Here is a 12,673-nt window from a genome sequence, read left to right as displayed (position 1 = left end):
TTCACAAAGCAGGAAACAATAAGCAGCAGCCTACAGTGTGAGGGAAAGATGGCCGCCTAAACATGGAAAGTCAGTGCAACAAAGGACCATCTATGCCAGATGATAGAAAATAGAAAGCATGGAACACATTGGAAACATAAGCTTGTTGAGCTGTGCACAAAATGCAGAGGAAGTACTCTGGCCTTTTGTGGCTGCTGGAGAGCTGCTTCTGCTTGAGAGCATTTCAGTGCAAACTTGCTGCTTCCTACCCCTGTATTCTGGGAAGGTGGTTATTGTAAATCTTCCCTTTTGTAGTATTAAGGCTTAGGGAAACCTCATCACTTGAGTACTTGAACGGTGACTACAAAGAGGACAGAAGCTCTTTTCAGAAAGAGGCACATGCCATCCAGAGGGACCTTGGCAAGCTTGAGAGGTGGGCCCACGTGAACTTCATGAAATCCACAAGGCTAACTACATGATCCTGCAGCCTGGGTCAGGGAGATCCCAAACATGAATAAAGGCTGCACAGTGAGAGGATTGAAGGCAGGTCTACAGAGAAGGACTTAGCGATGTCAATGGAAAAAAACTGCTTGCCTGAGCAAGCAGTGTGCAATTGCAGCCTTGAAGACCAGCAGTATCCTGGGCTTCATCAACAGAGCGGTGGCCAGCAGGAAGAGGGAGGTGATTGTTCCTCTCTGCTCTGCCCTCATGAGGCCCCATCCAGAGTACAGCATCCAGGCTTCGGGTCCCCAGTACAGGAAAGATGTGGAGCTGTTGGAGTGGGTCCAGAGGATGACCACGATGATGTTTGGGGGCCTGCAGCACCTCTCCTATGAAGACACTCTGAGAGAGATGGGCTTATTTAGCTTGGAGAATTGAAGATCCTGAGGAAACCTCACTGCAGCCTTCAAATACTTACAAGGGCCTATAGGAAAGCTGGAGAAGGACTCCACCTCTAGTGCAGGTGTCCCTGCCTAAGACAGAGGATTGGAACTAGATCATCTTTAAGGTCCTTTCCAACCCAAGCCATTCTCTGATTCCATGAAGAAGATGAGGGATGATGGATACAAGTTGCATTGGAAGACATTTTGTCTTGATACAGAATTTTTTTTTTTACAGTGAGAACAATCTCTGGAACAGCCTCCCCAGGGACATGGTAAAATCCTCATCATTGGAGACTCTAGCCAAATTTGCATCCTTTGGTCATCTTCAGGTTAATAGTGTGCTATCTGCAATTTCAAGTAGGAGTGAAAGTTCCCTGGATATTGCCAAGTATCTCTCCCATGCCTAAGTACAAATCTGCTACAGGCAGATCTTCACTGTGTGTGGATAAGGGAATAATCATCAAGCAAATGCCTGTGTTTGCACAGAAACATGCTTATTAACAAATTACATTTGTTTCTCAGTGTTAACACTGTCATAACTTTCTTGGTGAATTGAAGTGGAGGTGTTTCTCTCTCTGGAACTGACTCTTTAATTGCACTGCTAATGAGGTAGGTAGAACGCCAGGGTAAATAAATACACACAGTGCTTGCTACTGTTATGGCTGGAGATCACTTCCACCTGCTGAGCTAACACAGCAATATTGAAGGCTGCAGGGTAGATAAGCATTTTGATATTGCCTCAGCTTTCAAGTTAGCTTATAAAAATATGGATTTATGTAATTAAAAAAGAATTTCAAGTTGTTTGACTTCATATTGCAGGGCATAACATTACCACTGTGTAAGTTATATAAATCCCATATAAAAAAAAGATTAAGAACTATTAAAAACTACGTTTTCTGAGCACAACTTGATGATAAGCCACAATCATTAAACAGGTGTGTCTAGTAGGGGTGGGCAGAGACTGCTTCTAGGCCTAAAACTATTCACTAGCAGTAGATGCTACATTGGATCATGGCTGATAAAATCTGTAGCTTACAGAAATATTGTGAATATGTAAACATGTAAAATAACATGTAAAAAAGAATGAAGCCATATGATCTGTCACTTGGTCATCTGGGTATGCTGTCTTCAAAAACAGCCAAACACAAAGTTAAACTCCAAGAAAGGGGAAATAACGGCAGCTCTTTTTAGGCGCTTTTTTCCTGAAAGGATCTAGAGGCCAAACAACAAGAAGATGAAACCTCAAGCCCTGTTGTAGCTGAGAAGGCTTCCTGGGTTGCCGAACAGAGACAGAGGCAGCCTCTCCCTGGCTGTGTTGAGGCTGATGTGCATGTGCAGTGTGTAGCCGTAGTACTTGCGTTTCACCAAGGATGCTGAAAAACTGGGAGAGACACAGAGAACTGCAGAAGTGGGCCAAGGACTGGAGAAGGTGCCTAACGTGAAGAGAGAGATTTAGAAAGTACAATTTGTCTAGCTTATCAAAAAGAAGTCTGAAAAATCTTGATTGCAGGTAATAACTGTCTTCATAGGGAGAAAAGAGCCCTTTAATCTAATAGGGAAGGATGAACGGCTGAAAGCTGAAACTAGATACATCTGAAAAGGAAATTAGGCAAAACGTGTTAATAGTGAGGGTTGGAAACAAGCTGCTAAGGGAAGGCATCTGCAGTGCTTGAGGAAGATGGCATGATGCTTTTTAAAAAGTGATTTCACATACATGTGCTAGGCCTCAGCCTACCCCAAGATAGACAAAGCTAGGTAAGATTTAAAGAGCAATGATAAACCAGTTGTCTCAGTCAGCCCCCAGCTCTGTGGCCCTGTACAAACTGTCTGGAGCTGCTTGGCCTGAGCAGGGAGAAGGGGGCCCTGGTTTCTCTCTCCTCTTGCATCAGTATAGTTGAACTGGGATTTACCCCTGTAAGCTTGTCTGGCTGCTCCTTAGGCCTGTCTCCAAAATGCCTGGCATCACAGTGAGCCCTTTGCTTATTTTTCTGTCTGAAGATCTTTTAAACTGAAATACATTTCCTCCCCCTATCCCTCTCACCATCTCCCCATGTTCCACAGGCATAAACAATTATTTTTTTCCCCAGCACAACAACAACATCCTTCAAATGCCTATTAGAGAGCTTCACCCTCACTTAGGTGGTGAGCTCAGCTGTGCACACACTCTCCATGAGCCAGTGCTTGCAGCCAGAACAGCCATGCTGCACTGCGGCTGTGCCCTTGCATCTGGCAAATGATTCCTAATACAATTATAATGTTTTCAATCTGCAGCAGGATTGAACTCAACGGGACTAAGATGCTCAAAATAAGTTGGCTATGATGTAACCTGCAGTAAACCCAGAATCCCATCTTCTAGAAACTAGCTGTAGCTATTTTTTATTCTTTCATGCTGTCAGTTTCATGCAAAATGCTGGCAAATATTAATTCCCACACTTGGCACTGCAACAGGAAGGGAACTGCATTGTGAAATTATGTTTCAGGCTTTAATAATTTTCTTTGATAAAATGCATCTTTTTAGTGAGAGAAAAGCTTAGCTGGAAATAAGCAGAGAATTCTAATATCCCAGCATGATGCTTCCAGACTTTTTCATGATGGTGATTCCCTTACTCAAAGATCAAAAAAGCTGTCTCCATATGCTTACTGTAGAAGGAAAAATGAAAATGTGAATGCTGCAACGGTTGAAGCAGCCCCTGGAGAAGACAGGAATGTCATCTCTAGTTCAATTTGCAGTGCCTTGTGTTATCCCAAATTGCATTTCTGGGAACCTTCAGGATCTCAGAACTTCAAGAGAGAAACTTTCTTCCAAATTGTGAGTGGTTCCCAGTGATCTCTGCTGGTAAGGTGCAGATTACCTATGGATGCTCAGAAGGTAATTCTCTGGTCTCATGACGATATAACAAGAAATTCAAAAGTCCCCTCTTCTCCCCAGCATATGCTCTTTCCCTCAGGACCCCTCATGTCTTTACTTTCCAGGGTAAGCAGCAGCTGTAGCTGCTCCTGGGATACAAAGGCACAAGTAGCTGAGTTACACAGCACAAAGTTGTTCCCTGAGCAGTGCTACTCACTGGTGGTTAAGCTCAGAAATATTCACTAGTTATTTTTCTTAAAGGAAATAGAGAAGGGTATCAGACAATAAAGCTAACAACTTAGCGATACATTTTCAAAAGGATAGAGAATGAGTTATTTGACTGAAAACTGAACGGCTTAATTGCAGTTCCTCCAGCAAGCCTCTACCTGTTTGGCCATGGTAAAATACGTTGACTTTCCTACAACAGTCCTAATTAACCAATCAGAAGTAAAGGACAAATTATACCCAAACAGAATATTTCTAGGCAATTAAGAGCACAGCATTCTATCTGGTAGAGATGTATAAGGAGCGGCTGAGGTCCCTGTGTTTGCTCAGCCCAGAGCAGAGGAGCTGAGGGGAGGCCTGATGGCGGCTGCAGCTCCTCACAGGGATCGGAGGGGCAGCGCTGAGCTCTGCTCTGTGTGACTGCGACAGGGCCCAAGGGGACGGCATGGAGCTGTGTCAGGGGAGGGGCGGGAGAAGGGGTTATGGAAAGGGTCTGCACCAGAGGGCGGTTGGCACTGAACAGGCTGCCCAGGGCAGTGGGCACAGTGCTGAGCTGTTGGAGTTCAAGGAGTGTTTGGACAATGCTGTCAGTCACAGTTTGAATTTTGGGTGGCCCTTTGTGGAGCCAGGAGCTGGACTCAATGATCCTCGTGGGTCTGTTCCAACAGAGGATATTCTATGATTCTATGATTCTATGAACCTTTAAATCATCTGATATAGCAACAATTAAACAAGGGGCTGGCTTATGTGTACAATAAGGAAATCAATAGAAAGATCAGTATAAAATATCTGAAATTGTCAAAGAGAAATGGGGAAATGGAGAAATGGAAATTAATGACTTTTTTTTTTTTTTTTTAAAGGTTTTCATAGCAAAAGAGCCTTCCAGGGCAACTACTTCACAATAAAGAAGAGGAAAGCAAAGCTTATGAAGACATTAATCAAGATACAAGTGAAAAGAAAATGAGGTGCTTGGGGCATAGAGATGACAGGACATGTATCTATTGCAATAAAGGATGATGGAAATCATATGAAGGAGAATAAAACAAAGGCTACATGTGGAAAAGGATGCAAGTGCTGTAGAACACCTACTCTGACAATACAGTCTCTTGCTATTACTAAAAGAGAAAATCAATAAACTGTGTAGGAAGAAAAGCTTATTAAATGATTGACTGTCCAACTGGATTCTCCTGTTGGCAAACACATTGCTCTGTGTGATAGATGGTCACCAGGGTCAAGAGGTCATTCTCTGAAGTGATCAGGCTTCATAAAACACAGATTTGCAAGCAACAGAGGCTGTGGCGACCTGGTGGAGTTACTGCTTTCAGGTTGTTTTTTTTTTGTACAGACACCACCAGCATCACAGTGAGCTCATTTGCTGCACTGTGGAAGTGTTTCAATCAATGGGAGGATGCTTGTAGCTCTGCTGCGGGACATACCTAACTGCCTTACCCTGATGGCCACCACCATCATCATCTGCTTGGCTTTTCAGACTGTGGGAGAACTCCAGGGAACCTAGCAATGGAATTCATCTTGATACAGCTGGACCTCCAACCCTGACACACTGCCTCCTTCTAAGAGGATAGCGAACGTGATTTTGCCCTGGCCAAGCACTGCCTGTTCTTCTGCCTGCCTTCCCCACTGGCTGTTGCCAGCAGGTCCCCAGTTCCTCAGACAAGTCTCAGAATACTGGTCATTGCACTGCCCTCACCCCACCCATGGATGAGCTGTGCCTCTCAGGCAGGACCAAGATCTAGGATGCTTATTTCAGACTTACGGAGTACCAGCTTTGAGGATAGGTCACTGGTGTCTGTAAATCCCCACCTCCCAAATGCCTTATGTTTGCTATGGATCTACCCAATTTGACCTCTACACAAAAGATGTTTTTCTGACCTCTACACAAAAGATGTTTTTCTGCTTTTTCAGAGTTTAAGGCTGGAGAAAAGACAAAGTGATTTTCACTTTTCCTGGAATAAAAAGTGCTGTATCAGGCTTATGAACACTTGGGGCTGCTTTGGTTTGCTTCAGTATGAGGAATGACAGGGGATCAAACTGAGCGATGGCCCCTTGATTGTAAAAAAATAAAAAATAAAAATAAAAATTAGAGATTGTTTCTCGTTCCCAAATTAACATCAAGAAAACCTTGCTGTTGTTTGCAGTTTGTGAGTTGAGAAGAATTTTTACATTCCAGTGCATTTCTCCTGAATGCCAGCAATTTAGAAGAAAACCAAAATGATTATGTACATTAATAATAGCATGTAGACATTAAGATAACTTTGAGGCATCTGAATTTGATACCTATTTCTCCAGATTGCACTTAGCTTTTGAATGCGAGTGGATTAAAATAAAGAAAAATAATGCAAACAAAATTTAAATGTAAATCCTATTGTCTAAAACAAAAACCAAACAAACATTGACTTGTAAGTAGTTTTTATTTTCCACAATCAAAAATAATCTTTCTTTCTTGACAGAGTGCATTTCTAACCTTGAATAGTTAATAATATTCAAATTAGTTACAACTTAGGAAAATCCTTTTTCTTCCTTAAGTCATAAATTGTTTCTTCTAAAAGAAAGTAAAGTTTGATTTTATTTTGCTGTGCCCACACATCATCATCCTCTTAATATTACACTTATTTAAAAAGAGAAAATGAAAGTTTTCTTTTGTTTCTTATGGAAAAAGTCTATTTTCTTATATCAAGGTTGGCAGGAGTCTCAAGAGGGGGAGAATGTCTCTACTCACTATTTCTTTTATTTTTTCTTTTTTTTCTGCATTTTTGGTTGTGTTTAGAAGCAATGCTATTTATGATCTGTGCATCTGACACACTTGTTGAATCAGGAAGAGCAGTGAAAAGCAGAAAGGTCAGCAGTGGTCTGACTCCCATACCAGCCAGCCTGGCTGATGCGTGCTTTGTAATTTAATGATCTGCTTCCTCAAGTACCAAATTTCCTCAGGAGCATTCAACTATTTGGAGATTTCTACAAAAATACCAAGAAATCACATCACATGCAGTGGAAAGGCTGAAAATCTTGCTGGAGGTAAGCTGACAAAACGAAAGATAGAAATCCAAGAAATATGGTTGAGAAACTTGTTTTCCAAATTTAGTTACATAGCAGGAATGTAAAAAAAATATCCTAAAGTTACTCTGGTAGCAGAACCTTTCCAATTATTTGCCCACTGAAACATGTTAAATCAGTCAGGGCTGTATGAAATCTCCTTAGTTAATAGGTCAAATAAATCACTGGGGCAATTTCTCTGGAATTTGATGGACTTAATGCTGAGAAGGAAGTTTGCCTTATGAAGTTACTGACAGGGTTAGCTGACCAACTTGCTACCTGATCTGGATGTTAAATGGTAATGAAATATTAAGCAAGTAGCACAATGTACGCCTTGAAGAAATTGTGTTGTGACACTCAGGAATGAAAAGGGGCGGAAGCCTACTTTTAATGATCCAGAAGGTCCAGTCAAATGTGGCCAACCATATGGAGCAGAGATGTACAATCAGAAACTGAAGAAAGAAGGTCTTCAGATGTTGCCTCTGCATTGGAAATAATTTGAACTATCACTTCCAGAGTGACAGATTAATCTAATTTTGGGTTCAAAGCAGAACTGACACTGATGGATGACCAGGCTGCAGGAGGGGCAGAGAGCACCACAGGGCAGGTGTTAATGCCAGTGTCTTCTGTGCAGAGAGAACCTCCTTCTCCAACACTGATGACTCAGCAAAGGGCAAGTATTTAAGGAAAGGTCTCACTCTGTTTAATTCAAAAATTGGCTTCAGGAATTCATTTTGCATGAGGGTATGTCTTCAAGATGCTATGAGCTCCCCTGCTCCATTCCTGTCCCTTAGAAATGCCCCACAGCAAACAGGGATCCCCAGGCAGAGTGCTGCATCTCTCACTTGAAAAACTGCCTCTTGAAATCTTTCATTTTTCAATTTTTTTTGTAACTATATATTATCAGATGTATTTGATGCCTAATTTAACTTAGTTTCCACATGTTATTATGCTTATGAAATGTCTTTGTCATTCAGTGAAGCAGACGCAACCACAAAATCTTGCTCTTCGACTTAATTTCCAACTACTTTTCACATTTATATTTCTAAATCCAGGCCAGCCTTCTAGACATACTTAATAATTTACTATTTTCAGTGCCCATTGCCCTTAACCAAAAGAGGATAACATGGGAGCCCTGCAAGAGAAAAGACTGAAAAGAGACAAGAGCAAGAACAGGTAAATTTTAATGTTGTCAGATATTTAATTAAAGAAAGGAAAGTTCCAGCAGGAGGGATGAATTTAGACCATAAGCAGTGTGCATTCACTGTGATGAGGTAGTGTGGGGTGGAGTTTTCTGTTCACATTGCTGGGTGGGCCTGAACAGGTTGTGTAGGATGATTTACCGGAGGGTGCTGGAGTGGGTAATGAAACGGTAGAAACAACAAGAAAAGCCCAGCAGCAGAGACTGTGGCAATGTAGAAAGGATTTACGCAGCCTGCCAGAGCAGGTCTTCAAGGTATGACCTGGGGTTATGCCTACACAAGGAAAGGAAACAGTCCAAGTCCTGCTCTATAGACTTGAGGGCAAATGGCACACAGAGTGTGCACGTCCTCATCTCATTCAGCCTTGTTTCCTACAAGGCGCCCTCCACCCCAAATGACCTCCTCTGTAATGCCTAATGGTTCTGGCCTGTGTCATATCACAGAATCACAGAATGGCCTGGGTTGAAAGGGACCTCAAGGATCATGAATCTCCAACCCAAGCCGTTTCCCAGAAACTGGTAACCAGAAAGAGCTGATCAAGGGATGTGCTGGCAGCACATTGCTAGCCACCTGGACAGTGCTTCAGCCCTTCCATGTCCATGCTTATTATTAATATAGTTGTACCAAGAGAGTCCAAACTAGATGTGGAAGATGTATATACCAGCAGAGCTCAGTTGGCCCTTCTCTGAGAGATGAGTTGGATGTGCTTTTGTATTTCAGTTTCATTTACACTCAGAGGAAGGTTGCAGTGTTCATTAATAGCTTAAAATCCAGGAATCCAATCAAAGTTAACCCTCTAGGTTCCTTTAAAAGACGGTGGATGAAAATAGGCATATTCAGACAGTAGTTCACCTCCAGTCTACTCTGTGGATAACTCGATTACTCTTAGCAAACTCAAGTGGCACTGGACAATTAAATGTGGGCACCTGAAGTGTGTCCCATGAAGGACAAGCTGACTGGCCCCTGCTCTCCATTGAAAAGTACTGACAAGATCTCCTGTGACAATCTGAGAGCTTAGGTACCTCATGTGCATTCTCCTGGAGTTGAATCCTATTCGAACTGTGGTAGTGACTGTGTTGCCATTGGTCATGTTACTGCAGAAGATATATATCAAGTATGCAAGGCAAAATCAAATGAAGATATGCCTATATTGCAGCTATCTGGTAAAAAGATCACAGCTTCCGATCATGCATAAATGAGGTTAGTCCATGCCCCATCCTCTACCTAGAAAGACTTACAGCAGTGTAGGTGCAATGATTCATTGCCATTATACAACATGAATTTATGTGCTCTCTTGTTTAACCTGTTTTGCTGCATCTCTATTGTTATATATGCCTGCACAAATGAGGTTGAAGCTAGCTCTGGCCCTGCTGCATGGGACATGCAGCATCTCTGAATCCTGGTGGTCTGAATCAAGGAGGTCTGAAGTCTCCAGATTCTGCTGAAGAACCAAACACCGGCCACAATTCAAATATGGTAACTTGTTATTTCTGCTCTCTCTCGTCCTGCTGTATGTGTAAAGTACTAGCCAAGAGAGATACAACTGTCATCAGCCTACTAGTATGGTGTGCTTGAAACCAGCACATGAATTCCATTATCTGCCTGCTGGGTACTGGACGCCAAATTTACAGGGGATGAACTTCAGTCACTGCCAACAAAACACAGAATATGTGTCTCAACTGTAAAATGTGATTGAACTCTAAGAAATGAAGAGGAAAAAAAACCATCTTGAATAGAGCAGCCCTGCTGTTCAGGGAAGGAAAAGTAGAGAATGGAGTGGGAGATATATATAGAAGGAGACACCAACATATTCGTTTCAAAATAGCCTTATGCAGTGAATGAAAAGTGAAACTGGGAAATGAACTGTAAACAAAATGAATTTACATGAAACCAAACAAAACGGAGAAGTTAGACTTACTATCTTTATCCTGTGCCTTCAGGATTAAAAAATGGGCCTTGAAAAGGTTATATATCTCATGAAATACATCTGCTGAGCTTCTAATGCTTGTGCTGCAGGTAGATGACATTGCCTATCAAAGCATAAATAATGTTCTTGCTTTCACGTGTAAAGAGGAACTGCAAAGCCTGGAAAAACACCTAGTCAAGGATGGGAGCCTATGATTAATTCTGCTTCAGTTAGGCTATTGATCTGTTAGGCTTTTAACATATGCACAAGTCCTGTGGGTGCACCTTAGTCCTTAAACGGAAATAAAGCATGATGAACACAAAACCAAAAAAATATTGTTTTCCAAGCACTGTATGCTGGCAATCATAGCAAAACTGCTCCTTGGAAAGGTGTGGAATAAATCAGTCAGCCATGTTTCCTCTCGCTCTGGAAATATCCTACGGCTTGCAATTTTCTCAGGTAAGTTTAGTGCTTACAGAAAATACTATACTGACCACCCTGAAAAATTAAGTCTTTGTTTCCAAAGAGCAAAGGTGTGCCTAGTAGAAAGATTTTTTTCCTGCAATTTCATGTCAATAGACTGTAAGATGTTTTCTGGAAAATGGTATTTTCCATGTGAGGAACTCGGCTCCTGTGCCTCTTGCCAACAGAACCAAGAGACATCCTCCTGTCTTCTACAGATGCTCCTCAGTGAGGGAACAAAGTAACAGCTGCACTTTTTGCTGCAGGGCACCCAGGTGCTCTGTGTTAAGACAAGGTATGTGCATGCCTGTGTTTATGTTATCATGGCAGCTTTCCCCGCAAATCCTGATTGCACTACAGCAGCTACCAATACCTTAGCACCTTGTCTTTATCCTCTTCATATTCCCTGGTGGCACCAAATCCCATAGGCTGAATGTTTTCTGTCCAGAACTCTTGGTATAATTCTGCTCTGTTATTTCCTTGCTATTTGCACATGCTCACAGCTGTCCTATTTGCATCAAGTCTCTCCAATGGAGCACTAGACTAGAAAGTATTACAAAACTATGGCTGAGTATATGGAGCCCCAGATGGTTTAACATTTACCTTTGATATTCCACACTCCTATTCATCTGACAGCAAAACAGTGCCAAATAAGATGGAGCAGCATTTCTCTCATAGGACACAATGGGATACTATTGTGATGCATTTCAGCTGTGGTGATGGTGACAGTGGGTCACCTCAGCTGGTGCAGATTTTCAGGAACACAGCACACAGGCTCTTGTTTATCACTGGTGAAAATGCATAGCTAATGATGGTGACTATGTTGAAAAATAGTGTTTTGTAGCTGAGAATTTGCCCTATCAAACAGTGTTATTGTGCTCTTTGTATCTGTTGTAGTTTCAGTGGAAATAAATAGGAGGCATTACTTTTGGAGCATAGTTTAATTGATTCAAACCATTCCCATAATTTCTATAATGATTTTTAATTGTGCAATTAGAGTAGAAACATATAATCACATAATTAGGCTATGTAATTACAATATGTAATAATATTGTAGTGTTGTTATACACATCCTTTTTAAACAGGAAAAAAGCAAACGTACTATGCTGAAACCATAACTTGTGAGCTCCAGAGTGCCTGTATATATTTCTTTATGTATATCCCAGTTTTCGTTGTGTGATCAAGGAAGTTTGAACATTGGTAAGATACTGAGCATTTTTGGAAATTTCCTCTACTAAATTGTGTGGTACTATTATGGAATGGTTGTGTTCATGTAGGGCATGGCTACAGACAGATACTGAGTAAAGATGTGATTATAAAACACACTTAACTCCTGCCTGCATTGAACGGATAATAATGTCCTTATGATGTGGCTGAACTCTCTGCTTCTTTGAGTGGAATTTAATGCTGACTTGATCCTGCAATCTTTAGTTCAATGAAGAAGCTCCCAGTGGCTTCAGCAGGGTAGGCTTGCATTCCCTGCCAGGCTGTTCCCCCTCAATGAAGGACTTCAAGGCTCCTTCCACCCACAGAAAATCGATGTCTTGTTCTGCATCCAGCTCTGCCTCTGACCTGGTAAAGACAAGTGTAGTTTCAGGTGTAGAGTGCTTGAATTCATGTACCTTTCTGAGACAGGACAATATGTCTCAGAAAGAAGGAATTATTTCTCTCAAGTTATGTCAGCTCCCAAGTGGATCAGACAATCTGTTCCATAATGCTGAAAAGTGTTTCACAACTCACTAAATTAAACTAAAATGGGATTAATAGTGTAATTACTGACTTATTTTGAAGAGTTCAAGTGAATGTCTCAAACATTCATCCACATTTCATTTATTTTAAGGAAAGGGTGGTAAATCCCCAAGCCAGACAGATGCTATTTGTTTGCATATGAGACATTTTTCACCCCCAGCTGTGGAAACTGCATCATAACTGTCACTGTTTTTGTACAGAATTAATGAACAGTTTGCAAAATGTATCATGACCTTGCTAGCTGATGGATGTATTAATAAAGCCTTAGATTTTGCAGAAGGATGACCTAGTTTCATTCACACATTGGCACTGCAGCTTTCAATGCAAGCAGGTGCAAATGCTGGAGGGGTTTGTGCAGTTACCTGGA

The 12,673-nt window shown here is 41.6% G+C and overlaps 1 protein-coding gene across 4 annotated transcripts in view; it reads right to left on the bottom strand.

The window, feature by feature from the left end:
* Positions 1–12,673, bottom strand: part of LHFPL3 (LHFPL tetraspan subfamily member 3) — a 242,528-nt gene that overhangs the window by 50,811 nt on the left and 179,044 nt on the right. The window contains exon 3 of one of the 4 annotated variants that reach the window (XM_085216915.1): positions 11,492–12,129. The exons of the other annotated variants lie outside the window; for them this stretch is intronic. Coding sequence (XP_085073041.1) covers positions 12,068–12,129 — 62 coding nt within the window. The 3' untranslated portion in view covers positions 11,492–12,067. Of the gene's footprint in view, positions 1–11,491; positions 12,130–12,673 lie in introns of those variants that run through there. 4 annotated transcript variants of the gene reach the window in all.

This window comes from Meleagris gallopavo, chromosome 1 (assembly GCF_905368555.1).
Source record: "Meleagris gallopavo chromosome 1, MGAL_WU_HG_1.1, whole genome shotgun sequence".
NCBI lineage: Eukaryota > Metazoa > Chordata > Aves > Galliformes > Phasianidae > Meleagris > Meleagris gallopavo.
This window is presented reverse-complemented; position numbering and strand designations above follow the sequence as displayed.